The sequence below is a fragment of the Equus quagga genome, chromosome 8 (assembly GCF_021613505.1).
Source record: "Equus quagga isolate Etosha38 chromosome 8, UCLA_HA_Equagga_1.0, whole genome shotgun sequence".
NCBI classification, from domain to species: Eukaryota; Metazoa; Chordata; class Mammalia; order Perissodactyla; family Equidae; genus Equus; species Equus quagga.
The window spans coordinates 14,952,569-14,977,672 of NC_060274.1; the positions used below are offsets into that span (position 1 = coordinate 14,952,569).

Here is a 25,104-nt window from a genome sequence, read left to right on the forward strand (position 1 = left end):
TGATCTAAGAATATACAATTGGCCAAGATGCACATGTTCACGTCATCCTGAATTGGACAGCACTGCTTGAACGGTATTCAGCACTGGCCACGAATAAATGAAGGGAGCACCTCCTTGGTTCTGACTTGCATGTCAACCTCCAGAGCCACAAAGTTTCAGATATATTTTGCGCCTTTTTCCTAGACATAGAATTGAAATGGCTGATAGTTCTCTCCGATTATTTTGAAAAAGATAATTAGGGTCGAGAATTACTATTATTTCGGAGAGAGAAGTGGACATGTAGATGGCACATATTCTTTAGGTGTATCAGCTCCATCATTTCAAGTGAACACTACAGTGGATAAAATTGTACTGAAAGAGTGTCACTTGACTGTGACAGGTTTGTCTCATTTTTCCTTATGGAAAGAAAAGTCATATTACTTTGCAAAAAGAAGATACAGAATTCCAGAATTATGGATTTAAAAGGGGCCTTAAGTCCATCTAGTTCAGTGGTTTTCGTATAATTTTTAGAAACAAAATCCCTTAAAAAAAATAAACCTCACAAGGCTGGCCCCATGGAATAGTGGTTAAGTTTGGTGCATTCCACTTTGGTGGCCTGGGTTCACGGGTTTGGATCCTGGGCATGGACCTACACCACTCGTCAGCCATGCTGTGGCAGTGACACATATAAAGTAGAGGAAGGCTGGCACAGATGTTAGCATAGGGCTAATCTTCCTCAGAAAATAGATTAATTAGTTAATTAATTAAATAAACTTCATGTGAAATCCTCACATATAAACTGGGTGAAGTAAAACTTCTCTGATTAAAGCAGGAGAAATGAGGAGCCTGTAGCCCACTCACTCAGCCTCTCCCCCTTTGCCCCACATCCCTATCCTCTTGCAACCCAGAGGCTCCTTCTGGAACACAAGCTTCAGCAGAAGAAGGTTTGAAAACCAATGATCTCAAGAGAATGAGAAGACAAGCCACCGACTGGGAGACAATATTTGCAAAAGATATATCTGATAAAGGACTGTATGTAAAATATACAAAGAACTCTTAAAAATCAACAATAAGAAAACTAACAACCCAATTTAAAAATAGGCAAGAGAACTGAATAGACACCTCACCAAAGAAAAAATATACAAATGGTAAATAAGCATATGAAAAGATGCTCCACATCATATGTCATTAAGGAATTGCAAATTAGAACAACAATGGCATACTACTACACACCTATTAGAATGGCCAAAATCTGGAACACTGACAACACCAAATGCTGGTGAGGATATAGACAAACAGGAACTCTCATTCATTGCTAGTAGAAATGAAAAATGGTACAGCCGCTTTCGAAGACAGTTTGGCAGATTCTTACAAAACTAAATACCTCTTACCGTACAATCCAGCAATCATACTCCTTGGTATTTACCCAAAGGAGTTGAAAATTTATGTCCACACACCCACACACAGATGTTTATAGCACCATTATTCATAATTGCCAAAATTTGGAAGCATCCAAGATGTCCTACAGTAGGTGAATGGATAAACTGTGGCACATCCAGACAATAGAATATTATTCAGTGCTAAAAAGAAATGAGCTATCAAGCCATCAAAAGACATGGAGGGGAGCTGGCCCCATGGCCTGGTTGTTAAGTTCAGCACTCTTCACTTCAGCAACCCAGGTTCAGTTCCTGGGTACAGACCTACACCACTCATCAGCCACGATGCTGTGGTGGTGACACATACAAAATAGAGGAAGACTGGCACAGATGTTAGCTTAGGGTGAATCTTCCTCAGGAAAAAAAAAAAAAAGATATGGAGGAAACTTAAATGCATCTTACTAAGTGAAAGAAGCCAATCTGAAAAAGCTACATACTGAAGGATTCTAACTATATGACATTCTGGAAGAGGTGGAACTATGGAGACAGTAAAAAGATCAGTGGTTTTCAGGGGCTTGGGAGGTGGGAGGGATGTACAGAAAGAATGCAGAGGATTTTTAGGACAGTGAAACTACTCTGTGTGATACTATAATGACGAATACCTGTCATTACACATTTGTCCAAGCCCACAGAATGTACAACACCAAGAGAGACCCCTGTGGCGAACTATGAACTTGGGGTGATAATCATGTGTCAACGTCGGTTCATCAGCTGTAATAAATGTACCACTCTGCTGTGGGATTTTGATAGTGGGAGAGGTTGTGCATGTTTGGGGAGGATGGAGTACATGAGAAATCTCTGTACCTTTCACTCCATTTTGCTGTGAACTTAAAGCTGCTCTAAAAAATAAAGTCTATAAATAAATAAATAAAAATAAATAAAATTAAAATTTTTTAATGTAAAAAAGAAAAAAAAACCCTGCTGATCCACTCCAATTATTTTAATCATTAATCATTGGGAAACAGAGGCTCAGAGAAGTCAAGGAAGCATGCCTATTGGATGCTAGAGCTGGGAGGGTTTTCAGACAGGGCGGCTGGGCTGGACTTGCCCGAGGTCACCCTGTCAGTAAATAAGTGGCAGAGCTGGAACTAGAACTCAAAGATCCCTCATTCCCGCCCCAGGGCTCAAAAGCTACACAAAGAGTTTCCTAACTTCAAGGTTTGTGAGAAACTAGAGGTGACTGCCAATGGCCTCGCCTCCAGAGAGATTTGAGAAAACTAAGAATTTTCCTGGAATGATTTAGGAGACATCCGGCTTTTCAAAGGTGCAGGGTGGTGTGGAGAAAGGATGGAGTCCTGATGTGCACGGCCATCTTCCAAGAGTCTCTTTAATTAAGAACTTTCACCAAAGTGTTAACAATGATTATTTTTGTGTGATGAATTTATGATTACTTAGGAAATTATTTTTCTTGGTGGTTTTTCGATATTTTCCAAATTCTCTGCCTGGGGCATGAATGACTTTTGTAATATGGTAAAGGCGAATGCTATTAAAAATACAAAATCAAAGTCCCTTTCATTCTTATTATTTCACAAGCTTTGTCAATGCCTGGACCAATGAATGGGACACGTAGCTGAGAATGGATATTCCAAGGAATAAAGAGCTTGCTGTAGGAAAATTACTTATTACTATTTTCATAATATTTCTATCATCCCTTAGGCTGGTCACATTTCTGAAACTCTTCAAGGCTTGTCAGTTCGGCAGTAAAAGGAGCTAACAAATATGTCACTAAAGCTTCCGAGCATCATTTTCTTAGCCAGAAATAACTCTGACATGCCATCAATAACTTGAGCTACATATCTCAGTACAAAAAAAGATCAGCTTCAAAGATTGGCAATACAGCATCCCCAGAGGACTTGCAGGTTGGAGTGCAAAGAAAGCACAGCATTAAGGTGCTATGTCTGGCTTTCGCTAAATGTGAAGGTAATGTTGTCTCACTCAAAGAGTAACATTTGTTATACCAAGAGAAAGAGTGGATGCTTCACCTGTCAGGATGAAAATGAATTTTACTTTTGGGGCTTAATTCATCACTGTTGTTGAAGCCAATTTTAAAGAATAAACAAACTTCTCCTGCCAGTTCCCCCCTGACATTCATGCTTTGCCGTCCTCGGAGCTGACTCCTCTTCTGAGCTGGACCACGGAGCCCAGCATCTGTCTGCTTCCAGGTGCGAGAATCTGCAGATCCGACTTCTCCAGCGTCATGTCAATCATACAAAGTCCCAGAACCTAGAGTGAACGAAATCACTGGAGGAGTCGGTTGTCCTTCCCTAGATGAGTTTTTAAAGGGAGGTGCACTTCCACTCATTCAACCTCTTGTCTTTCTTTTTGTAAGTATTCCTTAAAAAATCAGTGGCAAAGGGCCACAGGCAGAAAGTAAGACATAAAAAGCCAACCGTTTGTGCACCCTGACTGCTTGGAATAAGAGCAGTTCACCAGCAGAGTGTCTGTGCAAGCCGTAAATCTTAAAATTAACATAACAAGTACCTATATAGATAATACAATAAAACCAAGTTCTCTGAGATGATAATTTGCTTCAAAAGGGGTGAGCTTGGGATGTTTATAATATGATGTTCACAATAGGACCCGTGTAGAACTTCCTGACTGGGGGTCTTTCATGGCAGAGGGCAGGAGGTGGGTGGGAGGAAGCTGTCTGCTCCCACCTGTGTCTGCCACATTGCATGATAAGGTTACATTCCCACAAAAGTGCAATTTGATAAAACTTTCTGGAGGCAACATGTATCAAGAGTCTTAAAGATGTTTATATCATTTTACCCAGCAACGTATCCACTTCTATAAACATATCCAAAGTCACAATCACAAGCCGGTAAAAGATCTATTAAAAGAATGCAAAACAAGCATGATTTATAATACCACAAAGGAGAAATCACTTCAGTGTTTAACAATATCAGATTTCTTGAATAAATGATATTATATCCTCATGAATGATTATGCAGCCATTTAAAATCTTATTTTTAAAGAAAGTACATGTGTAAAATCCTAATTAAAACTCATAAATACGAATATGAAGACAAATATATACACACACAGTATGGAAAGAAAAGAAAATAGCACCTAGCACGAATTGAGTGTTAGTCTAAGTAGGCATTGTTCTGAGAGCTGACTTGTATTAACAGGTAGGCGCTATTATGATTGGTGGTCTAGGTGCTAAGATTTGGTGCTCTCACCGCCATGGCAGCTGGGGTTCAGTTCCCAGTCAGAGAACCACACTACCCTCTGTTAGTTGTCATACTGTGGCAGCTGCGTGTTGCTGTGATGCTGAAAGCTATGCCACTGGGATTTCAAATACCAGCAGTGTCACCTGCTGGACATGGCGGTGGACAGATTTCAGCAGAGCTTCCAGACTAAGACAGACTTAGAAGAAGGACCTGGTCACCCACTTTCGAAAAAACTGGCCATGAAAACCCTGTGAATAGCAGCGGATCGTTGTCTGATAGAGCGCTGGAAGGTGAGAGGATGACACAAAAGGACCATGCAGGGATCTGCTCTGCTGCCCACAGGGGCGCTAGGAGTCAGAATCCACTTCACAGGACTAACAACAAACTCTTAGGATCTCCATTTCATGGACCTGGACACAGAAACACAAAGCATTTAAGCAACTCATCCAAAGCCACACTACTAGGAAGTAGAAAGGGGATTTGAACGTGGAACTGGAGTCCTTTGCTCTTTGCCCTTACCCTATGTTGCAATAAGATACATCAAAACACCCACATGGTTGGTTAACTTTGGCTTGTTGTTTATTTCCTTCATAATATATTTTGTACTCTTAAAGTATCTAAATTGAAGATATCATTTTCTGTAATCATAACTTTATTTTTAAAAAGAATAATTCTCTTTTCATGTCTGTCTGTATCTTCAGATCATGAGGTCCTTGAGATAGGAACTGCCTTACTAATGACGACTGCTACCATCACTCTTGGTGTGACCATTGGGTCACCTTGATGGAGCAGTCCCCAGGTGCCAGGGAGAAGCCCGGGTGCCTTACTTCACGGAAACCACAATGGAGGACCTACTACTCTCTCCCATTTGACAGATGAGGCAACTGAGGGCAACTTTGCATTTCTAGTGCTGAAAACAATGCCTGGAAAGTAACAAGTCCTCAATAACAGGTAGTGAAGCTAACAAATAGTAGCTTATCAACCCTCGGATGTGACCCAGTTCAGTGGGGTATTGCTGTCTTTCTTAGATGCCAGAAGAACAACAAAACCTAAAAAGTAGATGCAAATCAAAAACTCAGAGAAAACAGAGCTGAGACAACCTCAATACAACCTCAGTCTACCTCAATGTACCCAAGTAGCCATATGCCTTCTGGGGAAAGTGCTGAAGGAGGCTGAAGCTGACGCAAGCTCCATGACACCGTCTGTGGGAGGGGCAGGAGAACTCAGAGCAGGGAGTTTGCTTTTCCATCTTTCTTTCAACCAAGAGAAGCAATTGGATGTAGCCATGGGGCCATGAGTGAAAGGCTGGGCCCAGAGGAAGGTCTTGCAACTAAGGGCAGGAGTGTTTGGTTTGGAGTGAAAACCCATCAGGACAGTTTGACATTCCAATGAAATGTTTCAGGAAGCATACATATTCTATTATGCTTCTCCTTGTTCAACGAGTAGCATGTGGAGAAAGAAAAATCCATTACAAACCAATATTTTATTTTATTTCTGAGCTCAAGAAATTAGTGGGGTTTTGTTGTTCTCCCATGTTTTTCTTGAGTTCAAGAGTCAACACACTTTTAGATTATAGTTCCATACGTCTGGCATAGGGGCAGAGGGAGAGCACCTAAGATCCTTCCAAATATGGGGCCTGAGTGTTGTCCTAGTCCTTTGATGAGAACAAGGAGATCCTGACACCAAAATCTTGGGACGATATTAGATTGCTTACAATTTTCCCTTGGGTGAAAAAAAAAAGACTGTAATAGTAATGATGATATTGGTTATATTTTTAAGCTATCTTGCCAAATCATAACAAAACTATAGAGTTGACAGGAATGTTTCGAATTATCATTTCCATTTAATAGTTGAGGAAACCAGTGAAGAGAGGTCCAGTGGCTTGATGACACCCTCACTGTTAGTTTAATGGTGGAGCCAGAACTTCCCCCCTATCCTTCTTCTGACTCCTGCTCATCCTCAAGACTCCGCTGAAGTATCAGCCCCCATATAAGGACCTATTGTCATGTCTCTGCAACACTCAGTGCTTACCTTCATCACAGCTCTTATCTCAGGATATTGAAATAATTAGTTGTCTGTTCCCCCACCCAACCCCATGTGTGCAAGAAACAGATCTTTTTGATTTTTTTGCTTCCAGTGCCTGGCACAGTTCTGAGCACAAGAAGATGCTCCCTCACAGTCTGCAGAATGGTGAGTTTTAGAACATACTAGAGAACTATTGTAACTGAGCTGAAATTTCATCATCCACACCAGTAGTTTTCAAACTAGGTTCCACATACTCCTGGGAATTAAAGATACATTCTCAAAGGTCCTTAAATTGTCTTTTAGAATTTTAAAATTTTGTCCTCTTATCTTAATGCTACTTTTGAAAATATCAATATGAGGTGAATATTAGAATGTTCTGCATCGGTTAGATCAATGGTTCTCAGTCCTGGTGAGATTTGAATCTTGGTGGGAAGTTTTAAATAAATACTGGTATTCAGGCCCTGCTCTGAACCAATTACACTGGGATCTCTGGGGGTGAGTCCCCACATAGGGGTTTTTTTCAAAAACCCCCCACATGACTGAAATGTGTGGACTATTGAGACGTACCCATCTAGATAATGTGGATCTAGACTGTTTCCTGAGTAACACATTTTCACCATGCTTATGATTACCTTAGAATCTAACAGTCATGTGTTAAGGATCTCAGATAAATACAGAACAGAAGCAAATGAAATACAAGTGATGTGTTCTTGCCAAAGCCGGATGACGTCACAGCACGCAGCATCAGCAAAGGTGTTGGGGTCGTTCTGAACACAGGCAAGTGGTGGCAGACCTGAGTCATCGCCAGAATGCTTGGTAGACCAGCACACCAGAGGTCTGCCTCAGGCATGTTGCAAACAGCAACTCAATTTCTGCAAAAACATTATTATCAGTTTGCCTTTTAGTTTTACTTAATTTGTGAAGCTGTTTTGGTTTTGTACTTATATAAGAGGTGTAAACATAGGGGCTGGCCCCGTGGCCGAGTGGTTAAGTTCGCGTGCTCTGCTGCAGGCGGCCCAGTGTTTCGTTGGTTCGAATCCTGGGCGCGGACATGGCACTGCTCATCAAACCACGCTGAGGCAGCGTCCCACATGCCACAACTAGAAGGACACACAACGAAGAATATACAACTATGTACCAGGGGGCTTTGGGGACAAAAAGGAAAAAATAAAATCTTTAAAAAAATAAAAAATAAAAAAATAAAAATAAAAATAAAAAAAAAAAGAGGTGTAAACATAGGGACTTGGTTGTCTGTTTAAATAATAAATATGGTTATTCGTATTTAAGCAACATTACAATACAAAGAATGTTTTAAGTCAGCTCTGGGGGAGTCTGTGTCATTTTTGCCTTTTTAAATGGATCCATACATTATTCAAACTTAAGAATACCTATTTACGTGATTTATGGACCCTAGAGAAGGTGGCTCAGAATGGTCGTTCAATCAAGGACCTAGGAGATGGCTCCGCCTTTTGTTGATGCTCTCGAGGACTCAAAACGATAAGCAGCTGCTCCCTTCCTTGAATGGAAAACTCCTCCTAATATCAGGAATGTTGAAAAATTTCTAGTCTCTTAATGGCTGCTGCCTTTTGCCCCAAGATGCAGGACCCAATCCGCTCTGTCTGGGGCCTGAGACTATTCCATTCACAAGAGGGACACTTTTAGCATCAGAATATAATTTTTCTTTGAGGAAGATTATCCCTGAGCTAACATGCACTACCAATCCTCCTCTTTTTGCTGAGGAAGATTGGCCCTGAGCTAACATCCGTGCCCATCTTCCTCTACTTTATATGTGGGCCACCTGCCACAGCATGGCTTGCCAAGCGGTGCATAGGTCCTCACCTGGGATCCAAACTGGCAAAACCCAGGCTGCCGAAGTGGAATGTGCAAACTTAACTGCTGCACCACTGGGTTGGCCCTCAGAATGTTATTTTTTGACCCCAAATGGCAGGGGCAAAGTCCCACTGCAGAATTTGCAGGCAGAAATTTATTTATTATCTGCTAAGAAGAACACAGTCATTTCTTTCAAAGGGACAATTTCTTTTATAGGGACAAAATTTCTTCCAGGGTTTTAGTATTTGGAGAGTACGGATAAAGCAAACTAACATTTGTATGCGTCTCTTATGTGCCAGGTACTAGGTGGCCATTCTTTCAACAGTCACAGCAGTTCTGAGTGAGGTGTCATTATGTCCATTTGACACCTGAGGCTCAGGGAAGCAGCTTATCAAAGGGTATCACCCTTCAAGTAAGTGTCAGAGTTGCTTCTCTTGAATTGTAGGCCTCTCTGATGACAAAGTCCATACCACACCAAGTTTTCAAGAAATTAACAGAGGCCATGAGGCTTGTTTCAGGCTACACGAGAAGTTGGTAGCAGAGAAAGTCTCCAAGAGTTGAATCGACTGCCTACAGAGTCCAGTCAGCCACAGAGAAGACGACAATGACCTACTCAATAACTAGGAAGTGCCATTTATCTCAAACTAGTGACAATAAGTAGACTCCCTGGAGAGGAAGCTTGGCATCACAAAGAACTCAAGAAATAACATAATCAAATTTTCTCCATTGTGAGAACAATGGGCATACCTGACAATGTGCCTATTTGTGATTTTCAAGGCCTGTTCCTGTCAGAAACCTTCAACTGTTGAGAATTAATGATCTTCAATGTTTACAGTCAATATGTTTTTAAAATGTTCGTTCATCTAAATATAGGGACTCTGAATCATTGTCTTATTTCTAAACTTAAAAATATAAATGCTCTAAACAATGGTCTAATAATTAACGGAGAGAGTGCAAAGAATACAGCTCTGGAGAGAGGAAATATTCTTTGTGATGAAAGCTCGTTATAATTAATCAGGAAATAAATGCTTCTCTGACCAGAGTGAACACATAAACAGCAAACAGATGTCATCAGCTTCAGCATCATATGTTTCATCAAGCATCGAGATGACAAGATATGCTATATTAACAAAGCAGAACTAGATGACAGACAAGAGCTGGTACCATTTTTATGTTTATGTTTAACATATATGCACCTGTCCAACATTCCATATCATATCCCTTTTTCTCTATATGAACACCAGGGTACACACTTTAGAGATGTTGCCATAATTCTTTCTGGTATTCTATTTCTCTTTAACTTCTCACCCTATGGTTTTCGGCTCTTTATTACTCCACCAACTGAAAGAGAAAAGTTGTCTGAAGATCAATTGGAATGAATCAACAGTGCAAAATTTCTATAACATAAGACATTTCAGGAGTAACAAATGGGCCTGCTGAGGGTAGCATGGGGATCCAGCAGACACCGAAAAGACTTCTGGGTAATGGGACTTGGTTTGTGGGTCAGGAAAGGAAAGAGGATCTATGTTAAACAGAGGACAGAGGAGCTGGAGTCAGGGGTCTCAAAGGCTCTCTGGGAGCCAGTTGGACAAAGTTACCAGTGAGTGAAGTGTACGAGGCTCTTTGGAATTACTGGGGAATACAAAGAATTGTGGTCAGAAAGGGGTTCAGAAAAAAGGTAGAAATAATTATTCAATGGAATATGAAGGTTAACTCAAAGATTTATTAGAGTTTCTAGGTTTATACATGTAGGAACAGCATGGGACAGATGAGGATTTTCCATGTCCTCCTGGTCATGTCCAGCCAATAAGCATCTATTAAATGACTGAATGATGTAATACCTGTTTTCAGTTCACAGGTTAAAGACGGTGAGGAATACAAAAAAAGCATTAATAGTTTATGGAGAAATTAAGATTCACATGCATAAAGAACTAACCAGGTTAAACAAAAAAAACTGAAAAAAAACCCTCCAAAACTGTATCACTCATTTTTGCATATTTGGCATAAAGTCCATAGTAGGAATTCAGTAAATGTTGAATTATTGAATAAATGGATGAAATTATTGAATAAATGAATGAAATCAGCTAATCAATTGACCAAATGCTAGATTGCGTGGTACTGGTTCTAAGAATTAAAATAGTCTAGAGAAGTAAAGCTCATTATGGACTTGGGTAGTCACAAGATTTCCTGAATGAGGTGAGATCTGAGCTGGGCCTGGAAGAATTAGAAATACTGGAATAACGAAGGAGAACTGAGGTCACATTGGGTACAAGGAATACTGTGAACAGCCCCAAAACCTCCTTTCTGGTCCCTTCTGTGGCTCCAGCCCCCCTCGCTCTCTCCTACTGCTGCTCCCTCACAGCTGTTTTGCCCTGAGCTCATGTGCTCTATTCTCATTTGCCCTAATCTTGAGCTCCGTCCAGCTAGTTCTCAGAATGCCTTGAAGCTGGCATTGATTTTGCCAAGATATCTCTGGATTAACCAGGAACGCCTCTGTCCTTTGGTGGGGAGTGGAATGACAAACAGTGTAGGTCCCATGGATGATTCTAGGCTTTTGCAAGCAAAGTAATAAATTATTCTAAATGAGGCAGAAATCATAACAAATATCTCCCACTCCCAAACAGTTGTGCAAAGGGCTTCCCATGGAAATTTTGGCATTTGAGAGACTCTCTCAAGACTTCCAGAAAGACATTCCTAGAAGGTCCTCACAAAATGTTTCAACTCCCATTTTGCCTCTGCCCTAAAGTCAACACCAGTGTAAACACACCCTTCTCAGACTTTGGTGACAGAGGCTCAACACAAAACCCAAGGTTTCTCCATACACTGAGGTCTCCACACACCCAGGGACCAGAAAAGCATCTGCTAGCTCAGTTCTCCTGAATCATTCCCAGCTTGGCTTCTGTCAGACATTCATGGAAATAGAGTCACCCTCTAATTTGTCTCATGACAGGTGAAGAGCTGTTCCAGATGAGAGCCATGAATTAGTTGGGTTTTTAGAAAAAATCAATACTTCCAGTTGTGGGGAAAAAAATTGTTGAGCAAGGTAATCCTCATATGACTGATAGTCTTTTACTCTGGAAAAGGCTCCCAGAACCATACCATTGTGTTTCAGAGTCTTGTCCTCTTGGATTCTGTTTTTCAGGAGCAATATGACACACTGGGAGCTGTGCTCAGCAGCAGATCTGCTTTTCCAAAACATAGCTCGCTTTTGAAGTGAGAAGAGTGATTTCACTGTTTACAGGTGGAGGGACAGCTTCTGTTCGGTTACTGCTTGCAAGCTGGCAGCATCGTCCTTGATAGAAAAGACGAGTTGCCGTGCCGATCCCATGAAAAAGACAGCTGTAGACTATCAGTGTACAGTGCCTTGTATTTCCAAAATAGCGTTCCAACTCTTCAAGAGCAAGAAAGACCTCAGAAGATCTTAAGAAAGAGGTGAAACATGGAGAGAGGAGGAGGGTTTAACCAAAGTGAGGAGGAAGCAGATGGAGGTCCAAACTCTGCAGTGGGAATAGTGTGGAGACTCTGGTGCCAGTCTTTAATAAAAGACTTTCTTGTGAGGCCTGAAAGTTTTTTCCTCTGGGACTTAAAAAACCCTAGGTCTATAAATACAATATTTTGATGGCAAAAGTCTTGCCTTTTTTGTATATAATTTTTTTTAAAAAAACACCCTGTCATAGGAACAGAACAATAATGCAGGAAAAGGCTATATGGATCTGAAGGAAATACTTCTGGTTACCAAGATCAGAGCATCTACTGTGTTGATTATACAACTCTGGCTAATTTCACTTCCTGCCTGGGGGATTATTTCCTGGTAAAAGTGGGAGAAAAGTTCCAGCACTTGATAGGCTTGCTTTCCCTGAAGTTAGCAGATGGCCCACATGAAAGTCATTAGCATGTGCCAGCCTTCCACAGAAGAAGGAGCAGGTTCAGGACCTGGCACTGTGCAGCCGAGTGGCACTGCTCCCAGAACACTCATCCAATAAAGAGCCATTGTGGGATCTGGACCCTTCAGTGTACAGGACAAATGACTAAAATGAAAAGCACAATGCATATGAGTGAAACCAGAAACTTGAATGGAGTGGTAATCATTTCCTTAGTGTCCGTCACATTATTTTTCATGGAACTTCATTCTGTAATTCAGTCCTTGCCTAGTGTAATAGTACAGATTTCCATTTATCAGTTGATAAGTGAGAATGATTACTATGAAAACCATTAAGCAATGTAGGTTACTAGCATCGGTGGGGAAGAAAAGTGGAAAATTTTTAGGGGAGGTGGGAAGGGATTGGCATGCTTCAGGAAGAAACAAACATTGGAAAAGAGGAGGAAGTGCTGATGCTCTATGTGTGTGATCAGTACAGACCATAGTTTGGCTATTGGGAAATTTGAAACTGTATCTAATGGTGTAAGAAACCAAATCTAAATCAGTCCTAGGGCATTAGAATAGCTATGACTTCTATGTGAGAAGGAAGTCCAAGACAAGAAGTAGGGCCAAGGATGGGGGTAAAGTCCAGGTTAGGGGTCTACTGTGCAGCTGACACCCAATTGTTGAGCATCAGAGCCCACAGACTGGGGATCTAGTGCTTGGATCCAAACACTGAGGGGGCAGGGAGGAGTCAGGGTACTAATTCAGGCTGAGCCATAGTTTCCATCCGGGTGACCTGGAGTGACTCTTTCTACAACAGCCAACCTCACTACAAAAAAAACGCAAAACAGATGCCGCTCTCAGCTAAGCTTTCTCAAATGAATAAATAGGAGGGAAGAGTTGAATTAGACACTGTAGACCAAATGAAATCCACCCTTTCAGCTGGACCAATTTACTGCATTCCATGTTCTTCAGTTTTAGGACCAGGTTTTTCTATCTCTGAGCCAATTACATTTTTCAGCTAATCGGTTTTAACCAGAAACATGGTCTGTCTCAAATAAGCCTCTTTGCTTATGATCTGGAGCTTGGAATTGGTCACAATTTCTTAACAGGGTCATGTGGTCTACTTACTTTCTGACATATATAAGTATCAACAGACATATGTCTACATACATGTACCACTTTAATAAAAACATGGCCAGTATCTGCAAAAGGATGTAAATATTTCAACCAAAAAACCATTTGATTCAATGCCCAATTTAATCCCCAAAGCTGAATTTGGGGCATATGTTTGAGAGGGACAGGAAAAAGTTAAAATATTCTATGCATATCCAAACATATATATGTGAAATATATGAAAATTTGAAACATGAACACTAAACACATTGTCCAGTAACTTGCTTTGTTTTGTTTTTAATTTCATCCATCATATTTAATCAGCATGGTTCCACCTCCATAAGTGATCTACAATGATGATGGGTTATTTAAATGTGTCTGTTGCTTCTATCAATTTATGATCATGCCTTTGTAGTAGGTAGCTTGTCTCTGGTTGAAAATCAAAATAAGTATTTCTTCCAGTAACCCAGCATTAAATTCTCCCATGTTATCAACTCACCAGAATTAAGCAAAATGATGGATTTGAGGCACACAAACTCTTCTCCCTGGAGATTCATCATACGGAGCCGAGATGACGTAGCCAACAACATGTCAAAGATCTCCACCATGCCCTCTACACATTTCCCCTGGTTCCTATAAAAACACAGGAAAAAAAGAAAAAAATATTTAAAGGACAGAAAAGCTTCCAGAAGACACGATAAGGGTCACATTCATAAAAATCTACTGGCTCAAATCTGTCACGAAAAACTGCAGCCCATTCTCTTCATGAAGCATGACCCTTCATTTGAATTCTAGAAGGCAAAACAAAAAAAGATTTTCCATCAACAAAACATTTTCATTTGAAATTCTTAAAAGAGATGTGTTGTTCAATCCCCAAACCTGCCATGTTGAAAATAGAGTTTTTCAATATACGGATGATCAAAAATTATTAAGATTCAGGTAAATGGTTTTTCTAATAAATATTTACAGATTTGCTACTATATTCTAGACATTGTTGTAGTTATGGAAATAAAAACAAGCCTCTACTCTCAGTATGCTTGTGGCCTTGAAATAATATAACCTGTTCTAATAGACTTGTACGAAGTGCTTTGGAAGGACAAAGGAAACTGTGATAACCATGGACTATGGCTGGGTTGGAACTATTGATGTTGCTGAGGATGACAGGTAAGGATTTGTCTAGGAGGTGGCATTTGAGTTGGCATTTTAAGAAAATGTAGGATTTCATGAGCAGAGGTGTAGAACATCATTGGAAGAGGGTCATAAATGTAGAAAGGAGGAACAGCATGAAAAAGAACATAGAACAGTGTGCTGGAGGTAAGAAGGAGACAGGATATTAATCTAGGAAAGAAGGAAATGGTCAGGTGATGAAGGATGTCCTACATCATTATAAAAAGTTTAGGCTTTCGCCCTGCACAACAGAGTTTTGCCATCAAGGATTTAACATTAATAGTTGTAACTATTAAATAAGCAAATCTGAAGGTTTATAACACTTACTATATAAAAAAGAAAGTATTGTATCTTTTCCATAGGGTTGCTGCAGAAATTAAATAAAACAACACCTGTGAAAAGAATTCATTGATCTTTTTGTTCACAAGCTGAATTCTGTACATGATATGTTTGAGTGGGACAGGAGGATGTTAAAACATTCTATGAATGAGCAGACATATATTTGTGAAATACATAAAAATTTAAAACATGAACACTAAACACCTTGTCCAGTACCTTGCTTTATTTTGTTTTTAATTAATATATTTTGGAGTTCCTCATCAACAGTTTTTAACAGCTGTATAGGTTTTCACTAAACACAATGCTATAATTTCTTTAACCACTTCTTAGTTTGTTGACATTTAGTTTGATTTCAAGTATTTTGATGTTACAAACATTTCATGCAATGACTTATTTTTATGTCTTTGGACACATGTACAGATAGCTATAGAACAAATCCCCAGAAATAAAATTGCTAGATCAGAGGACTTAAGTGTTTTTAATTTTGATAAATAGATCAAATATTGTACCACTAGGTTCTTGGTAGGAGAATAAATTGGTACAAGCTCTTTCTCTGAGTTGCCTGCTCTTGTCCTTTGTGCAAATTCTTTTCATGGGTTATTGGTCATTTTCACATTGATTCTTAAGAGTTCTTTATATGTTACAGTAATTAGCCTTTTGCCCTATGTGCTTTTAATTCTTTTCTCCTTATTTGTCATGTTTTTATTTTGATTTTGTTTCTGCTATTTTCTTCTTCAAAACATTTAACTGTAACATAATCAAATTTATCAAACTTTTCATTTATGGTTTTAGAGTAGTATGTCTTGCTTGAAAAATTCATTCTCCCTTCCAATAACCTATAAAAAACAATCTTAAGTTGCTTTCTTTTTTTAATTCCATGTTTTTCCATTTTAGTTACATGCTTTTAGATTTAAATCTTTGATCTTCCTGGATTTATTTATTTTGATGACAATTTTAATGAGATATAATAATATATCATATCATTCACCCATTTAAAGTGTACAATTCAATGGATTTTAGCATATTCACAGAGTTGTGTAACCAATATTTGGGATTTACTTTGGTGTAAGATATGATCAGGAATTCAGCTTAATGTTTTTTTCAGGCAGCTAGTTAGTTTTCTTAACACCATTTATGGTATAAACCATCTTTTTCATGCTGACTTGAAATATGCTAAGCACTTTTTCTTCTATTGTGGTAACATTGGTTTATAACATCATATAAATTTCAGGTGTACATCATTATGTTTCGATTTCTATATAGACCACATCAGGTTCACCACCCAAAGACTCATTATAATCCATCACCATGCACATGAGCCTAATCACCCCTTCTGCCCTCCTCCCGGCTCCCTTCCCCTCTGGTAACCAATAATCTAATCTCTGTCTCTATGTGATTGTTTGTTGTTGTTTTTATCTTATACTCATGAATGAGATCATACAGTATTTGACTTTCTCCCTCTGACTTATTTTGCTTATGCTAAGTACTTTTGATAAATTCATTTACTTACAACTGCCCTCCAGGGTTAATATTATTTTTCCCATTTTCCAAAGGAGGGAATTAGGACTCAAACCTGTTAAGTCAAATTACTCTACCTACCAATCAGAAGAAAGAATTCCAACAATAAGATTTTCTTTGCCTTCCTTTCAAGCTCTACATTTATTCATTCAAACAGATATATTGAGGGCCCATTATATACTAAGCTTTGTGTTAGACATTAAGGTACAGAGAAGAAAGTCATGGGCCTCGTTAATAAAAAGATCCAGAACAGGGGCAAGACAGACAAGGAGAAAGATGGATTCAATGCAATGGGATACATTCCCCAGAAAAGGTATAGAAAGAAAATCTCTTACATCTAATGTCAGTTTCCCCAAATTTCACGCGAGTCAGTATTGAAGCATAAGGTAAATGAGTTTTTACATAAAGTGCTTAGAATGGCATACAACACACAGTAGAGTCTATATTTAAGTATTAGCTAAAGATATATTGATAGATCCATAGATGTCAAGGAAGAGATTGGCCTTTTTACCCAGGGTATCCAGAAAGCAATTGCCAGGGTGCATTTTGCTTTGATTGTGGCAATCTGGGTGCATGGAAGCTCTATATAAGCAGAGCGGAATCTTTGAAAGCTCTATCGCTCAACAGGGGGATGGCACAGTCATCACACTAAAGAGTGAGCTGGCCTTGAGCAGGGAGGGCACACTTAGAAATGAGTTTTTCTTGTCCCATGGTTAAATTTTTTTAAAGGAGCACATTTTCTTTCTAGTGAAAAGAATAAACAAGGATAGGGGAAAATGTTTGGAGGATGAAATTTTAAAAATAACAACTCACAGCCAAAATAGAGAAATGTTCCTTTCTCAGTATAAAGTCTCTGTTTACTTAACAGACTGCACACCGGCAGGGGAGGAAATCTCAGTGTGGGAGGGAGCCTGAGTTCACCTGCTGTGAGCAAAAGTTCAGTGCAGAAACTGAGAAAGTGGAGTCTTCACAAATCTCCTTTCTTCTCCTCCCTTTTCAACAGTCTCCCACATTTCCCCAAGAGGAGCTTGTTCTTTACTCATCCAGCAAGAGTGGATTCTTCTGAGCCTCCTCTCACTGGCTATCTTGTTATTTCTAATCAGCAGTTATTATCCGTTGACAGCACAATGCTTGCTCTTAAGCACACATTGGGAGCCAGAGACGGAGCCCTCAGCCATGGCACACACCCACAACTCCCAGTTCAGTTCTCGTTGTGTGTGCGTGTGTGTGTGTGTGTGTGTGTGTTTTCCTTTAAAGGATGTGGAGGGAGCATAGACGAAGTATAAATCATTGAGACGTTATGATAGGAGGACCCTGGAGCCTGCCATCTATGCACACAGAAGTGCTTCGTGTTTGCTGGTGGACGTGTCAACTTTGAGGGCTCCTGGGGGAACATTCATTGCGGTGAAGCTGCGATTTTCTAAGCAGTGCTGTAAGGCTCTAGAAGAACTTTAGGCTGATGTCCATAAGAATGAACTCACTATTCTTACAATGGGAAAAACTCACTTGGTCTAAACACGCCAGCTCATCCACTCTTTGTATAATAAATAAAAATTATGTACTTTGATGGCTCTGATGATATTTTCAGTAAATCACTAGAATGGTGCCTGCATGGAAACGACTGACTGATGATGTGGTAGCTGAGGGTCGCTCACTAATGTTACCACAAGGTGAAAAGAGCTAGTGATTTGTCATCCAAAGATCAGGTACAAATCTATGTGGACATTGAAGGTTAACAGCTACCTGCCTGACATAAGGGAACTCTTTACTGTCCACTGAGGTCAGGACACATTGGGGCCAAGGCTTCATTTTCAAAGTCCTGCTGAAATAGTCTATGCTAACTTCAAGGAGCCAATCAGACTAGAGTGTTTAACTCACTTTCAGAAGGAACAGAGGAAGCAACAGTATCAGAAGTGGGGTGATGTCTAAGAATCTGGAGGTAACATTACTATAATAAGACAAAATTAAGCTAAATCCATGAGGTGCTCCTGAGGCTGAGAAATAGGTGGGGTATGGAAGAACAAGATTTATTTTTAAAGGGAGCACAGCTTCAGTCACAGATCAGGAGGAGTTTATGAAGCAGACCAGCCCGTGCCCCCCACTGTGAGACGTGACAGCCTCCAGTAACAAACTCCTCCACCGATTACATCAGTCTGGTGTCCAGGGCACCTCAGAATCCCCTTGTGGGGAAACCTTATGTGCTCCTTACTCTCTTCAAATGCAGTCCATTTGCACGTAAGTAACGGGGGAAGGAATAGGACTTGAAAGAGCATTTGCTCATGGCACATCCAGGAAGTTTCTCCTCTACGGAAACGAAAGCCCGCTGTTCGGGAGCCCCAAAGTACCTATTCCTCCACACGGAAAATAAAAAGCCTTAATGAGGTTGTCCACATGAAACTAGCCCTTTTATGCCTTCAAAAATAATCTTACAAAAGGGGCTGGCCCCGTGGCCGAGTGGTTAAGTTCGCGCGCTCCGCTGCAGGCGGCCCAGTGTTTCGTTAGTTCAAATCCTGGGCGCGGACATGGCACTGCTCATCAGACCACGCTGAGGCGGCATCCCACATGCCACAACTAGAAGGACCCACAACGAAGAATACACAACTATGTACCGGGGGGCTTTGGGGAGAAAAAGGAAAAAATAAAATCTTAAAAAAAAAAAAATTAAAAAAAAAATAAATAATAATCTTACAAAATATAGTCCCCCACAGCTTCTCCTTGTATCAAAAAACATTGAGAGACGGAAACTGAGAAAACCTAGGAGATCGACATAAGACATTTAATTTAGCTGTCCTGAAAAAAGTACGATATAGATAGAAAAAAGGTTACAAATAAGATGCTGTTTAAAATCAGTAGTGGCAGGTTTAGTTGTTTTCAAAGAGCTTCTGTATCTTTGATGCTATAAAATCTCATCACACGCTCTGAAATGCTGTGACTCCATAATATTTGGAAGATGAAGAGGGTTACATATACAACTCTGTAATGTGTGGAACAAAATACTGAAGACGGCAAACTGTAAGTCACATATCTTGAAAGATGCCCAATTTGAACGGCTGTACCTCAAAGATGATTACTTTAGATGAAGGTGGTTAAGATTTTGAAGTCCGACTGCCTGGGTTCAAATCTTGATGCCACTATTTACCACTTGTGACCTTGAACTGTTTACTTAAACTCTGTGCTCCTGAATGAGTACATACACAGAATCACCCACTTTGGACTGTAAGTTGAATAAGAAAGAATTAAGCCATTGAGACACTGTAGTTCTTTGCCATAGTAAGCCTACAAGGATCAAGAAAGAAACTGGAACTGGAAGCGGGGTACTGCCATGAAAAATGTTTACTCCCTTAAGGCCAAGTTGCAAGAAACATCTATAGCAAGCTAGAGAGCCCTGTTACAACATTGCAAAATATCTGGTAAAACTGTGGTCCGAAATAACTTGCAAGGCAGTTCGCACACCTGGGGAAGTGGATAGAGAGAGTCAGAGTGATGGTATGTGGCAGACATTATGGCTGCCTTTAGTGAGGCAGAAAGAGGTGAGCTTAGGAAAGAATTGAGTGGTTAACAAGCACAAATTGAAAAGAATGGGGAAATATCAAAGATAGTTGGTCTTACCAGTTTGGAAAAGCAACTGCTCTGGCAATGAAATATTAAGAGATGAAATCGAAAAGCATCCTGAGTATGAAATGTTCTGTAAGACTTCTCAGTTTACAAAGTAACTCAGTCTTGTGGTAAAGGGTGACACCAACAGAGTGTTGCCTCCCCACCCAAGTTCATTGTTTCACAAAGCTTCAAGGTAGTCACTAATAAATCCTGAGGGAGACACCAACGGACAAAGAAGCAAATAAGAACATCATATTTGAGAATTGGGTCTAAGAAAGAACTCTGGGTGTGGTTACAAGCAGATGGAACTGACAAGAGCAAATAGAACAGAAACCTACTATTTTGGGGGGATAACTGTACTGCCAAAGAAAGCACAAGCTTGAACTAAAAACAAAAAGCCTTTGATTGCTCAAGCCTCCAACCCTAAAATTTCAGCTGCTCAAAAAATGAAAGTTTATTTCTTACTCCAGTCACTGTCCAATGTAGGCATCTTCCTTGGTAGGTGATCTTCTCATTTAGAGACCCAGGATCCTTCTAACCTCTGGTTCTGCCCTCTCCTAGGTCCTTGAAGTGTGCTTCATTCAGACAGGAATGGGAAAAGGACTGGGGCAGGCACAGAATGTGCCCCAGCAGGAAGTGCTATGAACACTATAGAGCTCATCAAAAGGAAAAGCTTCTCTACACTCACTTCAGATGTGGCCCAAGAGAATAACAGAAAGAAAGAACCTCCTGGAAGGTGAAGCCAGGGTTCATGGAGAACAATGGAAAGTTCCTTTTTCCAAGAGAGCAGATTTAGAGACTAATCAAAAAACTTTCAGATGCCTCAGAGTAGAAGCCTCCTCATTCTTCCCAGTAGGATTTCATACTGCTATGAAAGAGCAATGCTGACTACCCTCTCTTCTCTTTTTTCTCAATGGGAGTTTTTATTACAGTTATGTTGCCCTTACTCCACCATGGGGTTTTGTGTATTTGTTGGTTGAGGCTGCCAAACCAGGAGGAGCCACATCCATGCTTGATGAAAGGACTGCACACCACTGAGAAATCTTTGAGCTGGATGGACTTGGAGCTGGGCACAGCGGCTGGATGCAACTTTGGATTGTCTCTCTTGGGGAGGAATAGTATGCATTCTATATGGAAAGAATAGATATTTTGGAACTAGAAGTTGAGAGTGTGATAAAGACTGCTGTATTCATCAAAACACATTTCCTTTTCCTCCTGGGTTTCCTCCTAAGCAACATTTCCCAGCCTCCCTTGCAGTTAAGAGTGGACACGTGACTGAGTTCTGGCTACTGGAAAGTGAGTGGAAGTGATTTACATCACTTCTATGATGAAGTAGTTAAGAAACAGGTATGGTTTCCCCAGCCATTTTTTCCATCTACTGCCTTACTGAAGCACTTCCAGAACATAGTAGAGGGCAGAACCTGAGGTTAGAAGGAACCTGGGTCCCTGAATGTGAAGGTCACCTACCAAGGAAGATGCCTGGACATCTGGACAGTGACCTGAGTAAGAAATAAACTTTCATTGTATTGAGCACCTGAAATTCTATGAATATCTGCGACAGCCATTAGCCTGTGCCCCGTGATGCTGACGAGACGCACGGGTCTGATTCCTCCCCAGCCCCAACTCACTTCAGACATATTGACACACAAATACACTTAAGATGCCAAGATAGACTCATCTTCTGTAGACATGGCTACTGACTGATCAAAGGGATATAAGAAATGCATTTCTATGGCACCTCACTTTATAGATTCCAATCGCTTCCAACTGGCATTATTAGGAAAGAGGTCAACGAGTATGTGGCACTTGATGTAGATTTCCAAGGAGAGAGTGAGTAAGAAGAAGGGAATTCCAGGAATATTAACGGGCATCAGTAAAAGTCAAGAGGTAGGAGAAGATAAGGCATATTCAGGCAGTGGTGAGTAATCATAAGATTACTCATATGATCAGTGAGGCATATTTTGGGAATCCTCTGTGAAGGAAGAATCCATAGACTTTGGTGAATGATCCACAGTGTTGGGAAAAGAAAGGAGGAACTTAAAGACACCTCTGAAATTGTATGCCAAGATGACCGGAAAGATGATGAAAAAAGCAGGAAAGTTAACTGAAATAAAGAAATTCAGAGGGTCTGTCATATGCCACTAGAAAAAAAATTTCCTTGAAAATCACTGAATTTCAATTTTCACAGAACTATCTAAGATGACATGCAGAAAACTGAAAATGGAGGTGTAGAACTTGAGGGAAAGGCCAGGATTAAATATATGAGTTTGGACTAGATTTTTCCTCTTATTATAGGGGGCATCTCTTCAAATCAGTGCATCAAAATATACCTCACCTTTTAAATTAATGTCCAATATTTTAATGTATTCATATTTACTGAAGCACTCTTCTATTGATGGGCATTTATATTGTTTCCATTTTTGGCTACAATAAACAATGTGCAATTATCATTCTTACACACATATTTTCTACACTTGCAAAAGTGTACAAAAAAGTTCTTAAACCTATAATAGCAGAGTCAAGGAGTATGAATGTTTAAAATTATAGTAAATATTTCCAAAATGCCTTCCAAAAAGGGTGTACCAATACACTGTCCTCAACAGAGCATGAAAACGTCTGGAAACAGAGATTTGGGGGATAAAACTGGGAGAGGGAGTGAGATCATCAGAGAAAGCAGAGAAAGAGAAAAGAGGAGAAGAGAGAGAGAAGGAGTGGAGAGAAAGACAGAGAGAGAGAGAAGAAACAGGCAGAGGGAGGAAATTGATGAGCAATGACATCTCTAGCATGGGAGCCAACATGGAAGCAATCAAAAAGAGGAGTGGGAAAAGAAGTGACAGAATAGGAGGGACCAAGATGTTGAAGGTTAGAAGATCAAAATAAAAAGGTGTGGGACAGGATAGACTAAAGGGAGACACTGGGAGAGGGAGGGACAGACAGAGACATGGAAAATAGTTGAGTGCAGACTCAACATTATCATAGGAGAAGGAAGGCTTTATTCTAACTCAAGAATAAGAGAAGTAGTAGTGTGAAAACTGAGAAATTCTGAGAAGTTAATGTTAGAAATAGAATCATCTCAAATCGTTTAGTAAATGGGAAGTGATTTTGTTTGCAGAAAATATGGGAAGGTAGATTGAGGCTGGAGACTCCAGGACGTGGGAGGAAACTGTAAACATTGTTGGGGCCTAGGACCTGAATAAGGCTCAAGATGTCCTTGAATTTCTGACCCTTGCCCAATCTTCTCAAGCTCATTTCTTACTGTCCACCTTGTAATTTATGCTGCACAGTGCTTCTGAACAAATGCAGATTATCCACAGCACTTACTCATGATGTCTGTTTGGATTATCACCTCCATCCCCCCGATCCTGCTCTTGGATATCTTTTTCTCATCTTTCAAGGCTCAGATAAGTTTCTCCTCTTCCAGGAAGACTTCCCCAACTGCCCACCATTCTCTACTCTTTTCTCCCTTGGGTTATAAACTTTTCTCCTCTTCTCTGAGACTATCCTTTATATCAGTGGTCAGCAAATTTTTTCTCTATCAGACCAGAGGGTAAATATTTTAGGCTTTGTGAGACATACGGTGTGTGTTGCATCTACTCAAGTCTGACATTTCGTGTTGAAAGTAGCCATAGAAAATATGTAACCAATGAGCATAACTGTGTTCTAATAAAACTTTACTTACAAAAATAGTAGCAGACTGGGTTTGGTGTGCCATGCTTTGCTCACCCCTGCTGTATACATTGTTCTACATTCAGTGAAATTATTGAGCACCAACTATGTGCCCACGTTGGGTGATAAGAATGTAATGATGAGCAGGAAAGGAACATGCCTACCTCAAAAGGAACTTACAGTCTATTTGGGAGGTAGACAGTTAAGAAAAGAAAAGAAGAAAAGAATAATTAAATAAAGTTGTAATTAGTGGCATGAAGGGAAAAAAACCTAGGTGCTAGCGTAGTGAAAAACAGAAAGCCATATGTGAGAGAGTAATTTGAGATGGCTGTGGGATATCCAAAAGGATCTTAGAGATCTGGAGCTCAGAAAAACCTTAGAGTCTGCAGATTCAGCTTTGAGAGGTAGCAAGGGAGAGTGTCTGAGTGCAGAGGGAGAGGAGCAGAAAAAGAAACCAAATAACTGAAACATAGAACCTGAAGAACACTGAGACCAAGCTTCCTATCATTGTAACAAAGCACACTATTAAATGGCTGATTAAGAGTTGACTAAAGCTCTGACTGTTTTGAAAAATTATGTGAGGCGCATTTGTTCCTCACCCTTCAGAGACCTCCCAAGTTTGAGGTCTTTTCCTTTGAAGACTATTCTGAACAAATGCAATGACCTGAAGGCTGCAAGAATGAGCTCAATGAACTCACTGAAGGAGAGCATGTCCTTCTTATGCCCAACCTTCCCTCTGCACACCTGCCAACATGTAAACCTTGTGGCGCTGGGCCAAATTCTGTGCTTTGTATGTTAATGTACTTTAACTATCGCAGGCTATATGTCAAGGCGAATGAGATAAGAAGCATATGATAATAACTAGCAAAAATGTCATTCCTCTTAGAAACCATAGTGTTTAGGCAGATAATTACAGGAATAATGGAATAAAATAAAAACTAATAGGGGAAATTTTAAGAATATGGCCAGAAGATCATCTTCTTAGAGTTATTCTGATAAAAGGGAGATAAAATCCATGTTGTATGATTCATTTAGAAGGACTGGATTTCAAGTGGAAATAACTTTTGGTCCATTACCTTGAGAAGAGTTGCTACGAGACTGAAAGCCAGTTCTATCTTCACTGCAAGTTTGAGGAATAAATGCATAGGGCAATTTAGGAGCATCTTAGAAATGAAACGTTCTCAGAAGGCACATTCCACGTCAAGCAGGCCTTGCTGAAGAAGTTGGGAAGCACGACCACAGGAAGAAAGTTTTCAGCTCTGCTTTTCTTAGCTTAACTGATGTTTAGCTTTGTTGCTGTTGTTGTTTTCATTTGAAACAGAAGCGAATCTACCAAGAGAAGCCAGTCAACATCGGTACCCAGTAAATGGACTTCCAATGAAAGGAGTAAAAAAGC

General features: G+C 40.1%; 1 protein-coding gene across 4 annotated transcripts in view; it reads right to left on the minus strand.

Moving 5' to 3' along the window:
* ESR1 (estrogen receptor 1) overlaps positions 1-25,104 on the minus strand; it is a 277,685-nt gene that overhangs the window by 44,331 nt on the left and 208,250 nt on the right. For all 4 annotated transcript variants that reach the window (XR_006889705.1, XR_006889706.1, XR_006889704.1 and 1 more), the window contains one exon: positions 13,921-14,054. Coding sequence is in view for 1 of the 4 variants with exons in the window: in XM_046669218.1 (XP_046525174.1) it covers positions 13,921-14,054 (134 nt within the window). In the remaining 3 variants the exon portion in view is untranslated. The remainder of the gene's footprint in view (positions 1-13,920; positions 14,055-25,104) is intronic.